At 40.4% G+C, this 25,852-nt stretch overlaps 1 protein-coding gene across 3 annotated transcripts in view; it reads left to right on the forward strand.

The window, feature by feature from the left end:
• Nucleotides 1-25,852, forward strand: part of ttc27 (tetratricopeptide repeat domain 27) — a 67,575-nt gene that overhangs the window by 24,281 nt on the left and 17,442 nt on the right. For all 3 annotated transcript variants that reach the window (XM_018694696.2, XM_018694692.2, XM_018694693.2), the window contains exons 8-12: nucleotides 6,352-6,464; nucleotides 10,884-10,950; nucleotides 17,689-17,802; nucleotides 20,193-20,288; nucleotides 25,156-25,278. In XM_018694696.2, the coding sequence (XP_018550212.1) occupies nucleotides 6,352-6,464; nucleotides 10,884-10,950; nucleotides 17,689-17,802; nucleotides 20,193-20,288; nucleotides 25,156-25,278 (513 nt within the window). The remainder of the gene's footprint in view (nucleotides 1-6,351; nucleotides 6,465-10,883; nucleotides 10,951-17,688; nucleotides 17,803-20,192; nucleotides 20,289-25,155; nucleotides 25,279-25,852) is intronic.

A 25,852-nucleotide genomic window follows, 5' to 3' on the forward strand; every position in this document is an offset into this window, starting at 1 on the left:
GAGCAAGAGGTGTCTTAATGCATTTGGGCTTTACGCATCTATCTGGACAGAACTAGGGGTTTTAGGAGTAACAAGCTCTTTGTATCGTGTGCCCCTTCTCGCAGAGGGAAGGCTCTGTCTCAACAGCATATGTCACATTGGGTGGTGGAGGCAATAGTGTTGCCATATGAGTGTAGGGGGTTACAACCTTCAGAGAGCCTTCAGGCTCATTCCACCAAGGGAATGGCCACCTCATGGGCTCTGTTCAGGGGCATTTCTGTGTAGTTCTGTGTGTTTCCACACCTTTGTCTCGTTGTACCACCTGGATGTGACAGCACCTTTATTTGTGCGCTCCATCCTTACTGTTGGTTCAACTGTGCACTAGCCCATGTGGAGGGTTTGTGGTGTTAACCTTTTTCCTAGTTCGAGATTTTATGGCCTTTGGCCATAGTGAGATACCAAGCAAGGTCTGAAAGAGAACCTGTGGTCACCTGGGTAACCCCGGTAACTGAGTGAGGTATCTCACTGCTTGCATGGGTGGGACACGCTAAGAATTATGCTTAAAAGATGCTTAGGGGCTGCAGACAGTTATATAGGGAGGACAGGCTGGATCATACAGCTCAGATGATTGGTCTGTTCCCTGACAGATGTGATGGTAGTGGTGCTGCCATGAGTGGTCACGCCAGGTGGCATTTCCCATAGTGACATACCTCACTCGGTTATCAGAAAACCAGGCAGCCCTTATCTCAAGGCAAATTTCATATACAGTAGGTCTAGACCGTACTCTTTGTATTACAGAAGAGTCACATGTAGGCATTTTCCACATTAGACACTTAATGACCTATGCCTAAAGCTGTATTCACTATCACAGGTTCTGCCTTCCTTTCCACTGTGGGTTCCCCATTTAGTTGGTGAGTTCAGGAGCCTAGGTGTCAGTACGGGCAGGAGGTGGTAATAAATCCAAATTGAGGAATGCTCAGAGCTGCTGGTGTATCTTTTGGGGCAACTTGGACAAATCCAGGTCTGGAGAGCTGGTCAGTGGGAAGGCTGATCTGGAGTCAGTCTTGAGTTACTCCTGAGTTGCTCTTTTCTGTTGACCTTCTACGAAAGCTGGGGCTCTTCTATTACGTTAATGACACTGATTTTTAAAAGTCATCACAGGTAAATGTTGAAGAAAATCTATATCGGCTCAGTAAAGGATCAAGTAAAGGCTCATACCAGAGCAAGTGAGGCTGTGGCAGCAGAACCTGAGTGCATTTAATTGAAACAAAAATGTGTTTTCAACTTTTCATTTGTAAGAGGAAGAGAATGTTGGCTTTTTCATACAGTGTCACTTATAAATCTATAATGCCAAGAGAACCCTTATATGAATGTCATAACACAGAGATTTGATCCAGGATCCAGACTAAACTGGGCTCTCTAAATATGACCCCTCTGTTGGTACTGTCTAACTGACTGACTTGGCAGTAGTTATCTGTCTTTGTTAAGTTGAAGATGATCCTGATCATCTCACCCATCTCTGCTGCTGAGAATGTTCAATAGGGGCAAATACTTTGTAATACCCAGCATCAACAGCAGAGGGAGATGTCCACCTCTGGTCTTTTATTACAACCTGGTGCCTTTTGCTACTGTTGACCCAATGCAATCCCCATGCACAACACTAAACATAAAGTCCATCTTCCTCTCGTTTGTAAGTTGTCATTAATTCAAAGAAATTGATAGTTTAACAAGCCAGTCTTGGATCCAGATTTTTCATATTCATATGACTAAGGACATATGAATGTCCAAGTCAAAGTGGCTCACTCTGACATGTAGTGCAGTAAAACAAGTTTTAAAGCGATTAAAAAAAAAACAAAACAAAACAAACAAAAAACTGTAGTTGCTTGTTTGTGTCTGTGGAATGTATCATTTGGTTTCATGCAAAAAAATATATTCATACATGCACTCATGCATGAATAATCAAATTTAACTTAACTGACTCATTGAGACATTGACCATTTGAAAGCTTGATGAATTATCTGAGTCTTCAAACCTTGGTTTAACAACCACAGGCTTCATTGAACAGCTGAGAATCAGCTGAGAATCTGTAAATGAAACTAATTGACTACCTACAAAGTAGGAGAGGCTATAAAAAAAATCAACAATGCACTTCCAGCTTGAAATTTTCATTGTCTAAAGTGTTATTTAAAAATTGCAGTTAAGAAGAACCATGGAGGTCAAGACCAAAAAAGAACTTGCAGAAAAAACTGCAGGTCTGCTGGGCAGAGTGGTAAAGCAAAAGTCCATATGTCTGTGGGGGAGCTGCAGGACGGTGTGGCTGACATAGGAGTGATGGTGCACTGATCCAATGTGCAGCCTTTTACCATTTCAATTTAAAATTAAAAAACATATGTCATTTGCCCAGAAGTGCCCAAACTTTTGTATACAACATACACTTGCACATATTCATGCACGAATGTGAGTAGGTAATCATACATACCTTTCACAGAAACTGGTGCACATAAGCATACTGGTACATTGTAATAATGCAGTATATCAGTTCTGTATTCATGCATGAAAAGCATGTGATATTTTTGTAAAAGAAGTAATAAAATACATAAAATAAATTCATTTATAAAATTCCTTTCCTAGTTTAATCATTGAGCACTATGTTTCCTTTGTGTATCACGTAAAACAGACCACCTGTTGGTCACATTTGAAAAAGAAAATAATAATTTTATTGCTCTGAATTTAGTCCCTTTTGGCATTTTGCACAACTGCATGGTTGCAGGTCCAGTAATCCAGAGTGTGTCAACTGCTTTATGGTGAAATGCTGGTTTAGTAAGATACTTTGTACGTTTGACTTGGTCATCCATCAAACCTGCAAATGTCATTTGGATCTGGTTAGATGTTGCCATGGTCCTTACTGTTCAGTACCACTGACAACACACTGTCTACCCTGACATGTAGCTACAGCTCAGGTTTGTTCACTTAGTTTCTTGTTGCTTATGGTGTAACACAGGCTCTGGCAGCCTGCTAACTGCTGTCAATCACTGATACCAACATGCCCCACCATCTGACTGTGACAAAAAAAAGCATCCTTTTTTCTTCCTTTTAATAATACTAAACTATTAGTGATTCATTTAAAAAAACACTGACATTATTTTAGACTGCAAAAAGAGCAGTTTTGTTGTCTGAGAGATTCCAGGGCTTATCACGTCTACTGGGTGTTTCTTTATATTTTGGCCTGTATGGCTGTGAAATGTATTGAATTTCATTGTATGCGTTGCAATTTAAAAGGACTTTTAAAGTGTTTAACTTTTAAATCCTGCAGAAATCCTGTTATCAGCCACTTTATCAACATGTAATCTGAGGGAAGAAACTCAAAACAAAACAGCTGGAACTTACTCCCACCAAGGCTGTAAAATTTAAATATCTATGAATATTATGGCCTTTTTCCAGATGTTGCTGAAGCTTCTATCTATTTCTGCTGCTGAGTCAGCATGACGTCCTGGACACTGCAGACCCTTCTGTCTGCTTCTCTGAAATAGCTTTTTTAATTTTCCCCAAAAATATATTATATTAATTTTATATTTATGATATAAGATACAGATCACCAATCTATCACGGGGCTGACATGTAGAGACAAACAATTATTCAAGCTCACACTCACACCTATGAGTAATTTAGAGTTCCTATTAACCTGCATGTCTTTGGATTGTGCGAGGAAGCTGGACTACCTGGAGAGAGCTGATTCAGGCACAAGGACAACATGCAAACTCAGCACAGGAAAACTCTTGCTTAATCTTATTGCTGTGAGGTGACCACTGCACCACCATGCCACCCCTAAGACCTCTTGTGAGAATGTGAATCGTGATTGTCAGGAGCAAGAGCTTAAGATACTTCAACTTCACTTGGGACAGAAGCTGTCAAACATACAAACATTATCCTCAGACTTGGGGTAATGAAGAGCTGCTGCTCTTTCATGTGGAAAGGAGTCAGTTGATATGGTCTGGACATGTGAGGATACCTGGTAACTGGTAAAAGACCCAGGTATAGACCCAGAACACATTGGAGGAAGCATATATCTAATGTATCATGGGAATGATAGATTATATACATATATGCTAAGATGTCTACATTGCTTAGCCTGGTGCTACTGTGATCTGGCCCTTGATAGGTGCAGATTGATGCAGGGGCAATGGCAAAAGTAGCCCGGCATTGACAGAAGTAGCCTGGCATTTTCGTAAAATGTAAGAATTTCTAATGAAGTGGATCAGAGTGGATAGGTTGGTGGACTTCAAGTGTATAACTTTGTCATGGACAGCGGCTATCTTCTTGTCTACCTGAAGTCTGTATTGTTGGACCACAATCTTTCCCTAACCTAACCAAAATGAATGCTAAAGAAATCAGGGATGAAGCATTTGTTCCATCTTTCATATATTTTTGAAATTTGCTTAAAGCTTGAAAGTGAACTGTTGACCAGATGGTTGCCAGTTCAGTTCCCCGATCAGCAGGATTAAGTCTGGGTGGGAAAAGTGAAAAAACAGCACTTGCCCCTCCCTCATCAACACCACTATGGTGCCCTTGAGCAACACCCTGAACTTCAACTGTTCCAGTAGAGCTGCTCAGTGGCCAGCAGATTAGACTGTGGTTGTACTGGGCAGCTTCCAGGTTGAAAGTGTGCAATAAAGGTTAAAAAAGTGTTTCCAGGGCGTTCTCAGTCTCAGTGGTTGTGGCCCAGCTCCAGGTCCTTATGTGGTGCTCAGCCCACTAATGCCCTCATTAGGGGTGGGTGGGTGGGGGTGGGAGGGTAAATGGTCTCAATCAGGCTGCCATTAACCAGAGCTCACTGGCTTCCTATCTAGAATGGATTCTAGGAAAGCAGAGAGGGACAAAGAGGGAACTCTTCATCACTGGCCAATCAAAACTGCTGCCAGCAGAGAAATTGGGCCATTTCTATCTCTTTGGGTCTGACTGGACTTGGAACTCTTGTGTTATTCTAATGAAAGCAAGCCTGATCCAGAGTTCTTATTGCTGGTGCCAAACCACACTGTCACAGCATAGGATTTGGATTGAGTCTGCTCTTCTTGCATCAATATGTTTGCCAAGTTTAGACCAGAGGAATGCACTTGACTGTCATTGACTTAGCATGATGCATCCCTTAGTCATAAAGCTCTGAATGAATGTTTGGGCAAGCAGTTTGATCTCTGGCTTCTCCTGTCCACACATCTTACTGTGGTTGTACAGGGTACTGATCCCCTCTCCCCCAGAATGTGTGTACGTGGGAAGACTTTGCTAGAGACTGTAAAGCAACTTGGCATTGCAGCCTATTTACAGTTTAATTAATTACCATAAGGCAGTCTGACTTAATTTTGCTAGGACTTGAGTGTTGGTCAGCAAACAAAGGTGAAAATATCGCTCTACATAAAATCCAAAAGCCAAGTACAGAACCAAAAAAATGCAGGAGGAATTTGATCATTTATTTTTGAAAAAAAAAAAGAAAAAGAACTGGTGTTTAATTGGCTGACTTTTCGAATGGTACTTTCAAATGCTGGAATATGGTCATCAAGAAAAAAGTTTGTCAGTAATGCTCCATCATAATTACAAAAGATTAACCTGCATAGTCTCAAGCCCTGTAGACATATTCAGATGTTTGATGGTTTCCAAAGACATACCAACTTCAGGCCATTAATATTGGCACATAGTTATAGTATAACATAAAACAGAAATAAGGTAAGAAAAAAATGTACAGATGCAAGCCCAGGTAGAACTCTCACTTTAGTTATATGTCTGACATGCTAAGCTGTTGTCAAAATGATGTGTATATATATATATATATATATATATATATATCCAGCTCTGACACTTTATGACTGACTGGCTACTTAACAGCCAACAGCTGAAAGGGCTGATCAGTGGTTAGAATCCCAAGAATCCCATCAGAACATAGAGAATACTGAAGTGGATAAATATCTTCTGGTGAAATAGTCACATGTATTTGCTATATATTTATTACAGTAAATCATAATCACAGTTAAAGTTTTATTACTTGACATCTTGCATCTGTGTAAAGCTAGCTGCCTGCCATTGGGTGTAATTTAGGAAAATTTTCCAGTGAATATTAGATGAAATATGAGCCATGCACTCACCATCACCAGTTCAAGACATTACTCACTAAAGATGTCTGAATTTTTCACTCTCTCTCACAGTTGTAAGTTTTCTTTTGAAAAGCTGTGGCTGTAAGCAATTTCTCAAAACTATGTAATGTTTAATCCAAAAAAGCATGCTGACTCACTTGGCAGTGCTTTGCTGTTTTCATGCACAGTGCTTTATGGCTGGTGCATGTGTGTATATACAAATCAGACTCCATATGTGTCTTTGTGCTTACAGGACTGCAGTCTGGGTGACGACACCGTACTGGATAAGATCAGTTTAGCGGAGCCAGCTCAGTTCGAGCTGCCTGACCTCAGTGCAGAGGAGCAGGCTGTCATCCTGGGCATCTGGTAGGTCTAATACCTGAGAACTCAGCACTGTTTCTGCAGCTTTCTGTTTGTTTGTTTTTTGTTATTAGAATTTATAACTTATATTAGGACCAGGAACAAATATAATACAAATAGAACTCAATACAAAGTTGAGTTAAAGGGGAAATGCACAGATTTACACATCAAAGTCAGTTTCCTGTTAGTGAGTACTGCTGCATATGTGAAAAAATGCAGAGGGAGTTGTGGCAAGTCTGATAAGTGTCTTCAGGTGATGTCAGATTGAGTCAGTGTCTGAAAATGAGACAAATATGCGGATATTGAGTTAGAAAGAAGTGCGCTCACCAGACCTCTGCTAGTCCATTGCTCATCTCCGCCTGAGACCAGAAGCTCCAGTACTACATTGACCTCTACTAGCATAATGCAGCCAAATGTTTGACACACCATCACTGGTCAAGTTGCATCGTGGGTAATGCAGACTCCAGATTTTGACATGGAAGTCTTGGAATTAAAAACAATTATCTCTGGTTCTGCTGCATCAATTTTGATACTTAAATTATCCATCATGAGTCTGATAGTGTTGTTTGAGTGCATCTCTGTGAGCAGTTAACAGCAGGAATATGATGGCCATGTCTGATCTCTCTCCAAGAATTCAATGTCTGTTGTGTGTTTTGTAGTCTTATCTTCATGAGAAGGTCATGGTGTTGGATTTGTGTGTAGAGCAGTTGTGTGAAAGATGAAAAAGGAAACTTGGAAGAGAATGTCAAACCTGGCCAATCACTGTAGGCATGAGTGTCACATTAACTATTTTTGTCACATTATCTGTGGTCCAGTCTCCACGAGAGAGTTGGACACCAAAACAGTGGGTGAATTTACAGAACCAGTATCCTGGGGTACAGGGTTTCAGTACAGCACTATGGGTGAAACAAAGGTATAACAAATGTAATCATCATTGGATACAAACACTGAATAAACAAGTGATCACACTGAAGGATGGGCATTTGAAATTTCCTTGATTGATCATCAGGAATTAAATCAATTATCAATCAATTAATTATTTATTATTTATTAACAACAAAGATCTGCAGCCTCATAAAGGCAGCAGAGCCCGAGTCAAACCCAACAAATTAACAAAGCAAAGCTACGGCACTCGACAGAAACACAACTGAGAGGCTTTTACACATAGTACAAACAAGTTACCACTGACATTGTGTGTTCACAATGGGCTTCATTTTCTCTTAGCTTGAAATGGTCCCACACCAAACTTCTCCTGCTCTCCTCATGTTTACCTTTGATTTCTACGACAGCTCAAAGGCAGCTTGGTTTAACTTGTTACATTTTAATTGCTCCTCCTGCTGGTTGCTGCCACGCAGTGAAAATCATTATATTGCTTCAAGACACACTACATAACCTCGCTGATATGAACGGATCAATTAAATTCCATGTGAATGACAAAGTTCTAAGTGATTAGTAATTGATCATTGAATAATTATGCCCTTCCCTAATCATAAGCAAATGACTACAGAAAAACAAGAGACAGTGGCGAGCTGCTCATATCAATCACAGCCGGGGCTGAGGGCTGCTACACCTTGAGAAAGTCTTTTCATGAACACAATTTGGTGCAGGTGTCAGTGGTTCTTTTCCCCCCTCCTGTTGTTTTTGCAGACCTCATTTCTGTCTGTGTGATCTGTGGTTCCCCTCTGGATTACAGACTCACCTACTGTAAATAGTGACATTTTTTCGAGTGGTGGTTTCATCCAGAAAAGGGTGAATATACAACGCACAAATATAATACCAGTTAGCCTAACAGTGAGTCAGTGATTAATGCCCATGCTGTCGGTGAGACTGGAGGGGTCAAATGAAAGTCAGTGCAGCAGTCAGGCTGATTGCTGGGAGATGATTGATGATAGTAGATCAGCACACCTGCATGCTGTTCCAAGACCGTGTCAAAAATGAATATCTTGTACCTTTCGAGTCTTCAAAAGAGTGAACTGTAGCTCTGTAAAATTTAAAGGTGTGATTACTGGATCTGTGAAAAAAACCCTGAAAAAATATATTTTCACTCCTACAATAACCTGCATTGATATGAATCATTACCTTGCTGACACACACTGTCTTAGCACAGGTTAGATGCAACTGTGGGGAAAACTGGACATACGTTATCAGTGGAGCAGTAACTGGTTTTAATGTAGTGGCTTAAGTAGAACAGACCTAAAAAGACAGTTATACACATACAGCACCATGAAGCTGTAGCCATTACAAAGCTGGTGCTGCAATGATTAAAATGGGAGCATTTCTTCAGTTAGACTGATGACTGAAAAATGAGACTGAAATGCTTATGGTGTACACAGGGTATATTAATGTGTAATATAATATTATTAATTTAGCTTTTTAGTAAAAAGTTGAAGAGTGACCTTGTCTGGATTGTCTTTTCTCCCTCTGTGGATATGCTGAGGTCTTGGCTGCTCTTACATTTACCCTTTAGGTAAGGTCCATTTAAAAGCTCATACTGTAACTGTTCTATATTTTACATAAAATTAAATAATCTCAGTTAGAATTCAATCAATTCATTCTTGACCTTGGAAACAGCAGTTTGACTCGACGTCCACCTTGTTCCAGAACGTTTACTTAAACGTTGATCTTTAAAGTTTATTGTTGATCTTAAAAATAGCAGGTTAACAAAATAATCTCAGGTTTTACTTGCTCATTCTAGAGGATTCAGTAGGTGATCCCACTGATGAAGACTGTGTGACAACAGAAAGCCAATGAATACGTTAGTGATTGGTCCTTGAATCTACGTTTCCAAGAATGAAATTTTAATCTCAGTAAATAGAATGAGTCCTAAAATTCTCTAAAAAAAAATGAAAAGCTGGAACAACTGAGCCAGCTCCATCTGCTGATGAGGACTGAGTAAAAGTGATGAAAGGTCTTGATGAAGACCTTAAGTTGAGATTGTTTTGTCAAATGAGTTTGTCTCAATAGCTGGTAACTATTTGTTGAAGTGTCCTTGAGCAAGACACTGAACCCCAGGTTACTCCCAGTGAGCAGGCCAACACCTTGCATGTTAGCTCACAGCTATGAGAGGCAAAGTGAAGTAAAGCAGGTAGAAACATAATTTATTTAACGTAAAGGGATGAATATCTGAAAGAGTCTTTACTCTACCGTGGTTAATATGAATGAGTTGGATTTAATGTTAGAATCATCTCTCAGTATGATGTTACATACAGGTTTTTAACAGCATCACAAACTACAGCCTCCAGAATAACTATCTGAATCAACAAATTCAAATAAAGCATGATCTGAATGATATTATAAACTCTAACTAACACTAACATTATTTATAAGAACTTTTCAACCTTCGTAGAGACAGGATTCATTGCAGGGTTGCCGTAATAGACTAGGGTTTATGATCAACACTGGCTGGCTTCTGAGGTCATTGAAGTAAATACATTCAAAACAAGCTATACTAGGATCAGTCTCTTTCAGCAAATTATTTGATTTATTTCAATCACATAACCTAACCCAAGTTCCCAGACTAACTTTCTTGAGTTGTGTCTTCTTATTGTAATGAAAAGGACATTAATCACTAGTTAAATTAGTTTGGTTTGTCAGGACTTATAATTAATCATATGGAAGGTTTGTGTGTAACGTAGAACTGAGTAAACCTACAACAATATGTGGGTTTATCCCACTTACCAAACACACAGAGAGCACGCTCTTTCATCAAGAAAGGAAGTCAAAGTGTGTCTTCCTGACAACCTGGTTTATAAATTCCATTGTATAGATTTGTCATATGTAGAAAATCTCCATACTGGAGTGAACCCTCCAGAAATCCCCTCCACAGCTGCACCTGTAGGCCCATTTGGCCTCCTGTCCATGTTAATGTGAAGACCAGTAACAGCTGGCTGGAGCACTGAGATTAAGAGGGATAAGTTGGAATAATATTATGGGATTTTGCTGACTTCTTGTCTCAACCTTGCAAATTCTTTCAACTATACTTCAACCATAACTGTAAAAGAAAAAAAAAAGAAGGAATGCTTCTAATTACTGTTTAATCTCCCTGAAATCCAAATCCTTAAGTCTTGAAAGAAGTCAGCCTCCTTAAGTAAAAGCCTCATTTTCTGGCAGCACCTGCATGTAAAATTAACTGGCTACTTAAGCTGTGAGTCAGTCAGAGCTTATTGGTCAGCACTAAATTCCAAAACAATTGGATGGATTGCTATAAAATTTGTTACAGATAATGATGGTCCTCAATGAATGCAGTAACATTTTGTTTATATTATCTATTTATCAATAGAAAATACACAATGTAAGTCTTATACTACTTAAAAGTATTCTTGTGGCAGACTCAATAATCCAAAGAGATGAGCCATCCTGTTTCCTGCAGAGGTATTTTTTTCACTGTGTATATACTGTGTCTTGACCAAGAGTGTTGTCTTGCAGCACTGACTTCCAGAAGAATAACCCAGTCCACAAACTGACTGAAGAGGAACTTCTAGCCTTCACATCTGTAAGTCACTCATACTGTTTCTGTGATGCACATTTTTATTGCTTTTAGTGTGTGTGTGTGTGTGTGTGTGTCATTTACTCAGTGAGTTGGTACATAGTTTGGTGCTGGTATTGATGGTGCTTAGATGCTAGCATAGCTGTCAATAACTTGTACAGCTGTACTGGTATCATCCAAGCTTGCCACCATTTTTGTTTGAATGAATTTTGGGTCTTTTTCAGAAAAAAATCACATTTTACATGTCAATAGTTATTTCCAGAAACTATAGTTTGATGTGAGATATATTTACTTAACTTCCACTTTCCCCCGAAGCATTGTACAAATAAAAAAAATAATTTCTACAAATTATTTGACATTTGACATGCTCATCCCAACCTAGATTATTACATAAACAATCTACACAGATAAGCCACAGCCCAGATAACACTCCTTAATAGAAATGTTTCATGTGCACTTGGTGTCTGAGGAGTGATATCTATTTATATACTGTGTTTCAACTGATCTGCACACAGTATGAATACAGACTTCAGGTTGTGCTGTCTGTCACACAGTTCTTATTGGAAACATACAGAGATACTGAAAAAAACAGTCCTGTGCTGATGGAGGTAACCATGCTATTCTTTTAATGTGTACATTGGAACCATTACAAGTTGCAGTACGGCTGTATGGCTGACTGACAGCTGATCCAGCTGTATTCCAGCTGTGCTGCTGTCATCAGAAAGGAATGCAGCTTTACTGTTACGGTTCAGAGGAAAGGACATCTCATTTCTCTCACATCTTTGTGTCTCTTCCTAAGTCTTTAGTGAGAGGGACTGAGAGGGAAATGATGCAGGTGAGGGAAACATGAATGCAGTTAAGGGAATTAAGATGTATCCTACAAATCTACAGCCATGCTAGAAGCTCTGTGTGGCTGCACAGCGGTGCTTTGAGGTAAATGCTAATTCCAGCATGCTGATGTTCTAACGGTGTCTGTGCTAACAGGTTTATGTTAAGCAGATATACTACACTCACCTTATTTTAGCATGTACTCATGCTAACGTTTGATAATTAGCACAAAACATCTACAAGTACAACTGAGGCTGATAAATGTGATCAGATTTGCAGTATTTAGTTGTAAACCAACGTACTGCGTGAATTTTTAAAATTTTTGCACTAGATGAAAAACTAGAGGATCTATTCTGTCTATTCTATAAAGTCAGATTGGCAAATTGGAGATAACTGCCCTGGACTTCCCAAACAAGGAACCAAATGAAAGAAAATAGGAAAAAAGATAAATGAGCTTCCTCCTGAGGGTCTCAAATTATATGTGGTATTCAACCAGTGTTGTGCTCATCACTTTCTCAAAAGTTGGACTGTGGTTATCCATCCATCCATCCATCCATCCATCCATCCATCCATCCATCCAGCTATCCAGCTTTGAGCTATTTGAACAGTGAGCTGGTAGTGTATGTTGCATTGTTGCATAGGATGGGGAAGCTGCTGCAGGCAGCTGCTAGCTCTGTGAGCAGGCATCTTCCCAGCCTACATGTAGATCCGAGAATCTGCAGGCTGGTTAGATGGTTGTCACATGTCTGGCTGTCTTCATCAATACCTGACTTGTGTCGCCTTCTTGAAGGACCATCTGGAGGTAGTGGTGATGTGGTGGTAAGTTATTACCCAAGCTTTGCTTTAAAGCCTTTCACCCCATATATCATCATTCTACCCTGGTTCAGCCTTGGCTTTTTCCCACAGTCCAGAGACAGGTTAATTGGTAAGTGTGAATGTGAGAGTGAACGATTGTCTCTTTTATGTCCATGCGTCTGACAACCTTTGCTCCAGCCATCTGCGGCCCTTAGAGGATAAGCGGTATGATAATGATTGGATGGATGTATTCTTATAGAGAAGAGGTTCAGAGAGTTTGGCAGAGTAAAGAGTGTTCAGTCAGCACTGACAGTGGGTTGATACAGATGATCATCACACCACCAACTGCTGGAAGTCAAACAAAGAGGATTTAGGGATCTGACTTGGCTCCCTCCAGGTCCCATCTCAAGACCACTAGGCATCACTGCACAGCATATCCCCTTCAACTCTGCAAACATGCACTCTCCCATCTATCTGTCTGATTGTCTGATGGTCTCTCTCTACACTGTGCTTGGCTCATACATCAGGACTGAGCTTAGGGAACATGTCTATTTAATAAGAAAAATATTGGTTTTGGAAATCCAGAGTCGGGAGAGTGTAAGTAGCTCTGAAGGTTTTCAGAGTTACTGTCCAAGAGTTGTTGTGGTCATGTTATCATAAATCTGTGGTCAGTCCAGCTCACTGCTGCTTTCTCCATTTATCCTTTTTAATTTAGTTTTTTAAATGCTTTTTTTTTGCAATTATTGTGAGGTACTGTCAATGAAACAGCATTTCCTGTATATATTTCACATCAGAGGCTAACAAGAAGATGGAGGGGCTGTGCTGCTTGAGCTGCTTGAAGGCTTTTAATGCATTATAATGGCTCATACATCAAATTCAGCCTAATGTACATTTCCACATCACTCACCCCTCTAATTTTCTTCTTCTTTCTTCTTCTTTTTCATTAGTGGTTTTTCAATCACTATGTCATTGCAACACACACCTCTGCAGATTTTTTTTTATGTATAACATGATGATCACAGCTCAGAGCACACTGTACCGCCTGTTCCACATGGTTCAGTGTGAATGCCTCTCATGTCTGCTCAGTTTTGATCATCACATTCAGCACCTCAAAACCATTTATTCCTCACCTGTCATGTCTGCTACCAAACAAAACTGCGACTCTTCCCAGAGTAAGTCACAGTGTGATTGAGAGAAGCATTCAGGGTATTAAATGCATTCTTGTCTTACGACATCTTAAATTACGAACACACAATTGAAAATTTGCAAACCAGGAGATGATGTGAATTCTGCTGACTTTAGGTGAATCAAGACTGCTAAGGTGCTGTGATCTTCATAAGACAGAGAGTAAATGTCACTGAAGTTGGTGATTTTTGTAGAAGTTAGCTTCAGGGCTGTATGGATTGCACTGTTGGTCATTCCACCTTTTTAATCCAGACTGAAATATCTCAACAATTATTGGGCAGGTTTACATGAAATTTTGCACAGACCATTCATAGTCTATGGAGGATGAATCCTTTTTTGATGCCCTGACTTTTCATGTAACACTACCATGAGTTTGACATTTTCTTTTCAGTGTGAAGTTTCTGGACAGTTGTTGTCCATGGATTTAGTACATACATTCATGTTCTCAAAATGTCAGTCTGACTAGTACTTTACTTTATGATCAAACATTTGCTAAACTGATGACCTTACCATCATCTTCAGTTGTACTCTGTGTTTAGTTAGCGGATGTTAGCACGCTAATATGCTAAATTACCTGTACTGTAGTATCTTGACAGTTGTTGGATGGACTGCCATGGAACGTGGTAGAGATTGGCATAGTGCCAGGTTCATGGTGCCAAGTGGATGAATCTTAACAGCTGTGGTGATCCTCTGACTTGATTTTGAGTGAGAGAACACCTATTGGAAGGATTACCATGAAATATAGTGGACATATTCATGTGCCGCTCAGGATGAATTGTTGACTTCAGTAATCCCTTAAAGGCACAGTAAGGCATCCTGGAGAAAGACTTGGTAGAACTCAGCAGCAAAACAAACACACCCCTCTTTCAGTGCTCCCTCAGAAGCTCCGCCCCCCAAACTTATGGCTGCGCATTGCCATGGAAACCCACACTAACAACTGGATTGATGACATATAAAATGTCATCAAAGGAGCGACATACACACAAACACTGTATCTGCAACATAATGGAGTAAAAACTAACAGGGTTAGTGGTTTATATTGTTTTTACTGAACTACAGTGATGAAGACCTGTAGATTTGTAGCTCAGCTAACAAGGAAGGTAACTTCTCCTGCCAGAGCATTTCAAATTATATATCAATCCCACTGTGCTCACAAACTTTTGTTTTCAGGTCTTCGTGTCTATAAAAGCTTTTGCAAACATTGTAGGGACAAATATCAATAATAGCACTGAGGTTGTGTTACATTAGCTACAGTGAAGCTAACATGCAGAGTGGATGAGATGGTTTCTCAGAACTAGCACAGCAACTGCAGACAGCGATACTCACAACTCTCCCCCTGACTAACATTACACCAAGAATAAACAGGACAAAACAACACTGGCATACTGGCTCTGTGAAACACTGCAAAACGAATGGCAAAACGAATTGGCAAAACGAATGCCAAGTGGAAACAGAGCAACCTCTGCTTCTGTTTTCAGGCCTTTCAGCTCCCGGAGGTCTCTCCACTGCTGGAAAGCCGCACCAGTGTTAACACGATGATCATAGCCTTTCTTTTTAATTTTCTTTTTAATTCCATTTCCTGTTATGCTGTTTGCATGCACAAGCACAAATGGAATTGATCGTACTGCTTAATTTACATCGCAATTCTACATCCAGGGCTGTGTAGAAACACTGGATTTTTTTCAGCACACACACAGGAGGGGCAGCTAGAAGACTGTGAGGAGACATTCCTTTAGTTTGAATAAAAGTCTGTTAGATTGTAATTGCTAACTCTGCCTTTAACTGCGCCATCATCAGCTCATTCTTAATTTGATACTTTGGTTTATGAATTTACTTTGAAAAACTAATGACAGTCCCATCAACCTTGGCAGTGCTTTTTTTTAACTGCTAATCAGTAAATTATCACATTTTTGTATACAGACCCCAGAGCAAAAACAGAGAATGGAGGCACAGGCAACAGTTCAAGGTTTTTAATGACAAAAAGGGGCTTTAGGGTAGACTGGAGGAAGGGTGGTGGATGGGGCGACGAAGGGTGAGGGTCCTAGAATCTGTAGGGATTGTAGACTCCAAAGAGAATGGCAGAGCAGCGAATCAAGGTACAGACAGGGTCGTTACGAGGGACACAGGGAAAGGCAAAGTTAACAAAGTAACAACATGAGAATCACACTAGTAGGTTTTACTAAGCCGTAGCTATGAGAGAGAAAGGCTGAGAGTTACCGCACACAGTAGCAAACATCCTGGCAGCGAGTAGAGTAGATGCCCAGGTATAAGTACTGCGATGATGAGCAGCAGTGACTGCTGTGCTGGGGTGACACCGGAGCTCTCTGCCTCTGCTAATGAAATTCAGACACAAACAAGCAGGGGAGGAGACACGAGGGAAAAAACAGACAGGGGAGAAAACACGAGAAACACAGAGTCACAAGCGAGCTATGACACAAACGTTACCATACTGATGTTAGTGCTTACCTCCAAGGATTGTCTGTGCTGCTGTAGACTTGTAGTCTTGTTAACCGTTTGAAACTACAAGAAAACTGCAACATGAACTCTTCATTCGTTGTGGAGATGACTTTAAAGTTTAGTTTGAGACAGCAGGACTAAACAGTAAGAACCGAACATGTCAGAACTCATGCAGACACATGGTATAAGAATATCTTTATGCATTTACAGAGGCTAAGTGTTATTTTGAGCTTTCATATCAAACCAGACTATCTAGATTATGTCTTTATGCAGTACACTGCATTTTAACTGAAGCTGATGGCCAGTGCAGCTGCACTAATGACTCCAGCAAGACAAGTATCCACAAACATCATTAATGCTTGGTCATGTCTCTGAGAAGAATGTATCACTTTCATTGCATTTCATTGCATATTTCTGTTATCATCAGAATACTGTCATTGTCTAAGTCACTGTTTTATAACTTGTTTTATAACAGAGACTGAGTTTTGCTTGGTGTCTAACTGCCAGTATATCTGCTGGATATCCCTCTCCCCTGTTCCCTTTAATCAGCTCATCTAAAGCTCTACCACTAAGCTGCCCCAGCTATCATACAGCAGATTACCACCACAGCACACAGATAAAGACCCTCATGGCAGTAATGGGTTTAATAATAATAATAATAATAATAGTAATAATAATAATAATAATAATAATAATAATAATAATAATAATAGTAACAGTAATAATAATAATTGTTCTCACTGAAGCTTGCTGGCTGACTCAGTGCACAGCAGACACCTAAACTCTGTATTGTAAAATCAAGCATAGTAGGAACCTGTCCTTTGTTTTACTACAAAATTAATGTATTGCCTGCAACCTTTAAGGATAAGCAGTATAGATAATGGATGGATAATATGTTTCTTTTCTCTAACAGATGCACTGTTTTCAATCACTTGTTATTTCCAGTCACTTCTATTTTGTAATTTTTTGATCATCATTAAGCTGCTGTGAGTTAATGACAGATATTTCACATGAAAAGGCATCTAGCAGCTCAAAATACATGAACCCTCCCCTCTCTGACAGGCTTTTATTGTGGAGCATTGGCAGGAAGTGATATGGTGACTAGACAGTGATAAAAAAGTGTTGTGGAAACAAAAGTGAATGATGTAGTATGGCATGACTCTGTTATTGTGGAAATGAGCATAATACTACATTTATTGTGTGACATATTATAATACACACTGTATTGGAGTAAGTAAGACCCCTCATCATCCCTCATATGTTTGTTTACACCAAACCAAACAGCCAGTGTGATGTCGCTCCTTAATATACTGAATATACTGAGGAAGAAGACAGAATAATGACGCAATATTCCTGCCCTGTACAGAGTGTGTAACAGGGGTTTATGATTATTTCTTATGATTTGCTGTGCACTCTGAATGACTCGATACTGACTAAAAGATCATCTTACTCTTTGCCCTCTGCCATGTCCTTCTGCAGTGCATCCTGTCTCAGCCCAAGTTCTGGGCTGTAGAAGTCACAGCACTTTGCCTCAGAACCAAACTGGAGAGGGGACGCTCCCGGTGTGTTGAGAGAGCCATGATGCAAACCCAGGTAAGGGGAGCTGTGGTGGGCTGTATTTATAGATTGACCAAGAATGCAAGCATCAGTAATTATTATCATGTAAAATTCAGTCTGCCTTTCCTACTTATGTAGGAAAGAGACTGCACAATTTGTGACAAGAGACTGCACAATTTGTGTTGTGAATCCACATACAACAGCTACGTAGGTAGACTTTTGTAATCAAGTCAGTAGCATGGCAGCTAGCAGCAGTTAGCCATTAAACAGATGAAGCAGTCCTCTCCTCAGTCCACAGCTGTGGATGGAGTGAAGAGGAGACGATGGCTCCTTCCCCTGTTTTGAGAAGCAAGCAAACACAGTAACACAGCCTCACGGATTGCTACCATCTTGTGATGTGACATTAGCTGGACAGACAGATTAGATCTCATTCAGATCTCAGCATGGACACCGGAGACACATATTAACCCCAGGTGTAAAATAAATTTAATGTCAGGTGTAAATGGAGTCTAAGACACAAAATATTTTACTGAAGCAAGGCTTAGTAGAATTAGGCATGATAATAACTAACATGACATGAGGATGTTTTATTTTAACATTTCAGATATAATTGAGGCCCAGCAGAGTTGTTGCAAACATTCACAATTGAGCTACAGTTTGTTTTTACACAATATTGAGCCCTTGTTAATATATCTAATCACCATATATACTGTACTGTACATTTCATGCTTTTCCTCCTAATGCAAGCAGTTAATCAAACCCAAAATACTGTCACTGCAAGCTGTAGCTTTACTTATGTTGCATGTGCTGTTAAGCCCTCTGGCATTAATATGTGTCTGAGGTGATCTGATCACAGTACATCAGTCCACACCTGGCATTAGAATGTGTCTCCACAAGTCTAAGGACATGTTCATGTCCATACCTGGCATTAACATCTGTCTGGGGTGCTCCCATAAGTGGACAGTTCCAAGTACAACAGTTCACACCTGGCATTAAATGTGTCTCCACATGAGTCTCCAGTGACCACTTGTGATCAGATCTCACTTACCTGTTCTATATGTAGGTAAACATGTTGTTTTTGATCAGTTTTAACCAATTTTAGCTGTAAATCACATTTAATAAATAATCTGATCTGCACAGATAATCATATCTGTGTAAATGATTTAGCTTTGACTTCACAGAAGAAAACTACTAGTGAGTCGAAAATCAAAGTTAAAAGAGCTGCAGAGCTTGACTCTGCTCACAGTGCCAGTGAGTTATTCACTAACCTTGTTCTCTCTTTCAAAACAACCCTGAGCACAAAGAAAACCATTAATCCACTGCAGCTCCAAATGTTACTTCAGATACTGATCAATAACATCCCTGAAAGACTGAACACACACTGCATTATGGAATTACAGAATGAAAAAAACTGTCTAGAGGTCAGAAAACTGAAATACCTGACTGGAAGACATAAACCATGGAACATGGATTTTTTTTTCTCCCAAACATTTTCCATTTTCAGGCTAAGTACTGGAGAGTAAAATTACAAGCACTAACCTGATATAGAAAAAATGTGAAATTTGCAGTGTTAAATACTTTTTAATGGTCAGTATTTGTGTATTGTGTCTGCAAACTGCTAGACTGTATCGATTTGACTGTAAATGTATGTGTGATATACTGTTAGAGCTGCTAATAAGTTAGTTTGAAAATTTCTTTCAATTTCTCTCATTGCACATCACATTCAAAATCCTTGTCCAGCACATACCATAAGACAAAACAGTTGAAGTCTGGTATATGTTAATCCCAGTGAATAATCCTCAATGCCTCCTGTTCTTCCTTATAAACAGCATGTGGTGGAGGCTTTTATCTCACACAGCAGTCAGACATATGAAAGCCCTCCTGTGGCAGGTATCAATATATGACACATTTTGAGAAGTGAAAGGAACTACAAGAAACATTTTGTGCTGGAGTCAGACAGCTATGCTAATCAGTTTAAACTGCTTCAAACCAGCAGTTTCTTCCTCCTGTAATTTTTCTTAGATTATTATTATTGTAATTACAAAAAGATTATGAAAGAATCATATAGAGGGTAACAGTAAGAGCTGAACAGCTGTGGGTGATTTGACAAGGCAACCTCACAATAGGCTGTTTGCTCATTGTGTCTGTGAATGTTCCCTGTCATTGGCTATTTAGTACCTAATGACCCCTCTGTCACTAACTTAGAGGTGAATCACAGCATGCATCAGACGTGCAGTTCCAGTCCATACAGGTGAATGGTACTGTATCTGTTGTAATCAAAACTGAGTTTCAAAGTCATTTTTTGATATGAGCTGATTGAATCTGCTGATAAACAAAACCCCAGTGTGGTGAATACAGTATTATTCTGCAGGTTGTGCTACAGTATATCTTGTGATGCACTTTCATCTCCATTTTTCCTTTCCCAGGCTATAGTTGACCACTTTGAAGATAAAAACTGTCCCGTGACTGAGCGGCTCAAAGTCTTCTACTGCTGCCAAGCTCCACCCAGATGGACGGTCCAGGTATCAATCAATTCATTTTCAAAAACACAAATATGAATGATTTTCATTTTAATAAACCTAATGTGAAAATGTGCACAATGATTAGCACTGCGTACAGTTCTCTCTGAATCTATAGTCATCAAATGTGGTGGAATACATTTTTCAAGTGGTGGGTTGGTTAGCATTCATGTCAAGTCAGTTTTTATTTATATGGTACCAAATCACAACAGACATTATTTCGAGGCACTGTACATAAAGAACAGGTCTAGGCTGTACTCTTTATATTATAATCTTTACAAATAGAGACTCAACAGTTCCCACCATGAGCAGCACTACACGACAGTGGAAGTAAGTAATAATAATAGTACTATGATAGCTATAAAAATAATATTGACAGTTATGATATTAATACCTGAGGCAGCAAATACCTGCAGTAAGCAACAGGAGAGAGATGAAAAGCACAAAACTAGACTGATGAAGACAGAGGACAGAGAGAGAGAGGCACAGAGTCTGGACGTTAATGTGCTTGAGGGAAGAAACAAACAGAGTTAAAGTGATGCAATGATTTTACATTACAGACTATTCACTGTTGTATCTACTGTGTTTGTTACAAATCAAAGAGTGAAAGTAATAATAATAATAATAATAATGATACATTTTTATCTATAAGAGCCTTTCTGAACACTCAAGGACACTGTACAATATACAATAATCAAAAGAACTGTACAACAGACAATAATCAATAAAGCTGTACAGTATACAATAATCAATAAAACAACAATGGATAGAATCAACATAAAAAAAATGTGGGGTGGTGAAGTTGCAGTAGGATGGTAAAAGTGAGTAGGCAATCTTAAACAGATGGGTTTTGAGTCTGGATTTGAAAACAGGAAAGGAGTCAATGTTTCTGAGGGCTGGAGGCAGAGAGTTCCATGTGATGGTAAGAGGGGGTGATAATGTGAGTGACAGAGTTCTGGACCAATTGAAGCTTATGGAGGGACTTTTGAGGGAGGCCAAAGAGGAGAGAGTTGCAGTAGTCAATGCGGGAGGTGACGAGGCTGTGGACAAGGATGGAAGCAGCATGGGGGGTGAGGGAGGGGTGGAGTTGATTTATGTTGCGCAGATGGAAGTATGCAGACCGGGTGATGTTATTAATATGAGATTGGAATGATAGTGTGCTGTTGAGGATGACACCCAGACTCTTAACTTGAGGGGAAGGGGAAACTGGGGAGCTGTCGATAGTGAGGGAGAAGCTGTCAACTTTCGATAAAGTGGATTTGGTGCCAACTAGAAGGATCTCAGTTTTACTGCTGTTTAATTTTAGAAAGTTTGAGGTGAACCAGGATTCCATTTCCAGGTGAGGGAAGAAGGTGGGAAAGTGGAGTTTGGCTTGCTAGAGAGGTAGAGCTGGCTGTCATCCGCGAAGCAGTGGAAATGGACGTTGAATTTACGGAAGATATTGCCAAGGGGGAGAAGGTAAGTGATAAAGAGAAGGGGCCCAGGACAGAGCCTTGGGGCACACCTATAGTGACTGAGGAGGGGTCAGATTTGAAGGATTTTAGTTGTATGAACTGAGTGCGGCCTGATAGATAAGAGCGAAACCAGTCAAGGGGGGTGTGAGTGATGCCAATGGAGGAGAGTGTACTGAGAAGGATGGGGTGTGAGATGGTGTCAAGGACGATGAGGATGGAGAGTAAACCGGTGTCAGCTGCAATGAGGAGGTCATTGGTGATTTTAATGAGGGCGGTTTCGGTACTATGTTGGGAGCAGAAGCCAGACTGGAAAGGATTCATAGAGGCTATTTGAAGTTAAATGCAGGTGAAGTTGGGAGGCGACTATTTTTTCAAGAGTTTTGGAGATGAAAGATAAATTTGAGATGGGGCGAAGGTTATTATAGTTGTTGGGATCTGATCAGGTTTCTTGAGTACTGGGGTGACGACTGCAGTTTTGAGTAGTGAAGGAACAATTCCGGTGGTGAGTGAAGAGTGAATGATAGTAGATATGAGGGGTAGAAGGGAGGAAAGGCAGGATTTGACCAAGGTTGTGGGAGGTAGGGCTGGATTTGCCGATGAGGTCCGAGATTAGGCACCAGCGAGTTGAAAACAAGAGAAGGGCTGGGAGTGTGGGTGAGAGTCTGAGTGCAGGTGCTGGTGAATATTGCAGATTTTTTCGTTAAAGAACATCATTGCGGAATTACAGGTGAGTTGAAGCCAGCCACAGGTACTGGTAAAACTTTCCAGTATCGCGGCAAATTATCGCAAGACCTCCACCCTGACCGTTGCCACGGAGATGGCAGATGTAAACAAAGCCCGGAGGAGTGGATTCATTTAATTGAGAAAAGTCATTTGGCTGTTGCCAAGTTTCAGTCAGACAGAGGAAATCAAGCTTACGGTCGGTGAGGAGATCCTGGATGAGGTGTGCCTTGCTCGTGAGTGAGCGGATGTTAAGCAGACCGAAGTTGACAGTGGTGTTGTCATGTTTGGTAGAGGCATTCGCCGACTTGGCCAAGCTGGCTAATACTCGGTGGTCAACAGCCGGGCCGGTGTTTCTGTGAGGGCGACGAGAGGTGGACCAGAAGGATTTTATTGTTTTGGAGTTGTCATGATGAAAATTCCTGCGGGACCCACGATGGATGTATCTCCGACGAGGGAGGACAGCAATGTCCGGGTGATGGTGCAGCTCAGCGGCTGTATACCGAAAATGCCCAGCCACAGGGTGATGGCAGAACCACAGGAACATCCAGATGAGTCCAGACCAGGTATAAAACTTGCTGGTCCACATAATGCCTGCAGCTGTAGGGTAGAACAGTAAGAGCTAGGTGGACGGCTAGGTGCAGTGTTCCAGCAGGTAGGCTCACACACAAAAACGATCGTGCGATCGTTACTTATGCAAAGAAATGTGGGTTCTTTGACTCAAACAGAATGCAATTACACCGTCCATACAGGAAAAAAAACATAAAACGTGAAATTAAAAAGTGGATTACCGGCGAGCAGCGGCAGCAAGTCGCGTAGTGTGGCAAAAGGTCAAAGTTACAGCACTGGAAGTCAGAGGATTAACAAAGTCAACGTTTGATTCAGTCTCTGGGGGTTATGAATGTCTTAGCAAAAACTGTTTCAATCCATATACTGTGGTAGCTGTTGAGATATTTCACTGGATTTGACCTGGGCCTTAAATATCTGTCCTGGATCTGATAGAGTCAGAGGGTCATTAGATTCAGTAGAATCCACACTGACACTGCCTTCGCTTGAGCCAAGCTGTTAGCATGTCTGGTCTCAACCTCTGCAACAGCTGTTGGTCTGTCCATCCAACACTTTGGTCCATGACTAATGATTTATAGTATGATCAAAGTTTCTCATTGGCCAACATGTCAAAAACCTGTACACGAGCCACATTAGAATATAATGGGCACATTAAATTAATTGGATTCATTAATGCTTCTCAGAGGATGCATCATTTCCATTTTTGACATTTTCACTACCCTGCCCTACTCTGTCCTCAGGACACTATGTCAGTGTTGCAGGCAACATATCTCACAATCTAGCAGGCAAATACAATTTGACTCATAGCTGACCCATAGCAAGGCTTTAGAATTTCAGATTTGTTTTTCCATGAGTTTAGACATGACAGTCATAGGGTTTTTTTCCTATTGATAAATAGAACAAATAATAATAATATTATTTTATTGTGCAGTTAGAGCTCTGCCATTTACAGTCAGTCATTTACAGTGATAACAGTGGCAGATTTACCACACAGATACAGCTTTCTCAGAGGAATGGAAGTACATACGTACATATAAAGGTCTAACAGGGACTGTAGAAAACTACACTTATGACATTTTGTAACACAGTTGCAGAACCACAAAGCATCATAAGATCAGAAGTCAAACATTAGATATTGTAATAAAACCCAGGATAGGGTGGAGAATAAAATGGAAAGAGCACTGGTAGAATAAGCAGTAATATATATATAGATATATTTAGATTTGTCCTAGACATTGAAGGAGCAAGAGTATTGGATAAAAGGAAACATCAGTCAAGGAAGAGATATCACCCAGGTGGCATGTAATAACTGATCACAACAATAAAGCTGCCTATTGCTGCCTGGGGACTTGAAAGTGGGTTGAGGTGGAGGACTGCAGCAGCACTGTTAGGCTGCTTCCTCCACACAGGAGAACTATGCCCTGCATTAACAAAGCACTGAAGGCCTTTTTCATGGCTGTGTGCGTGCGTGTGTGTATATGTGTGTGCTCATGAGAAACTGCTTCATTTTTTCACCTTTGCAGTGAGGGGTATGTTGATACTTTACATACTGTTTTGCTTGTTTCAGGCCAATAACTACGCATCAGAGTATAGCACAGTATATTTACTTTACTGGTGTCCATTTTCTAAACCATGCTCTAAATTTTACCATTGATTTCCTACCTTTCAAGCAGCCTTTGGTTTTCCTTCATTTCACATAACATAGGTAAAAATCACTGTAAAAATCCTTGTTATTTCTAGTGACATGGGTCCATGGACAGCAGTGTTGCTTGGCTGGTCCACCACTTTGGTTCAGACTGAAATATATCAACACATACTGGAGTTGTTATATGGATTGCTATAATATTTGCACAGACATTCATGGTCCCCAGAGGGTGAAACCCCCGATTTTCGTGACCTTTTCTTCTAGCACCATCAGCAAATTCAACTTTTCTCTTATCCAGGTAAAATATCAACCTCTTTTTGGTTGATACACAAGATTTCTTACTGAAGTCCATGGTTTCTAAACATTGTATCTCAGTGGTTTTGTTCCTCAGACTTTTCATTGTGAACCCGTTAGCATTTTGACCACCTCAAAGAGCTGTTAACATAGTTGTAGCCTCTAAGTGTTGCTGTCTCCTCTTGTGCAGAAACAGCTGGCAAGCCTGCTGACAGACCTGGGCTGCATGAGTTCAGCTCTGCTCATGTATGAAAAGCTGGAGCTCTGGGAGGATGCAGTTATCTGCTATGAGAGGCTGGGCCAGCATGGCAAGGTATCTCTCTCTCTCTCTCTCTCTCTCTCTCGCTCTCTCTCTCTCTCTCTCTCTCTCTCTCTCACACACACACACACACACACACACACACACACACACACACACACACACAGACATCTATCTGCAGTATTTTAGTATATATTTTTTCACCATGCAAGGACATATTGTTGTGCCTCAGTGCTTGTTGTGCAGTGTGTGTGGTGCTAAACTGAGAAGGTCTTGCCTGTGTGATGTCTGTGAACCTGTCAAATGATCATCCCACAATCTCTGTCTCAATCCTGTTTTTTGGATTGGGACTGGCTAAATTATCTTCCAGGTGGAAGTAGATGTCAAGGTCTATGGCTAATATTTTATTATACCCCCACACACGAAAGCTCATGTAGGCCAGTAAACATGTGTCTCACCAGCTACCTGAGTTTGCATACAAACACACTCATTAAATGCAGATGTGCAGACATCATGTGTGAGTGGAGGCTCGTCACTGACCTGAATGTCTCCTTCTGTCTGTACACAGTCCTTAGTGGAGCCCAGAGGCTGCCAGGCCTCCATTATTCAATTACAGTCTGCTTTGTCT

This window comes from Lates calcarifer, linkage group LG16_LG22 (genome assembly GCF_001640805.2).
Source record: "Lates calcarifer isolate ASB-BC8 linkage group LG16_LG22, TLL_Latcal_v3, whole genome shotgun sequence".
NCBI lineage: Eukaryota > Metazoa > Chordata > Actinopteri > Centropomidae > Lates > Lates calcarifer.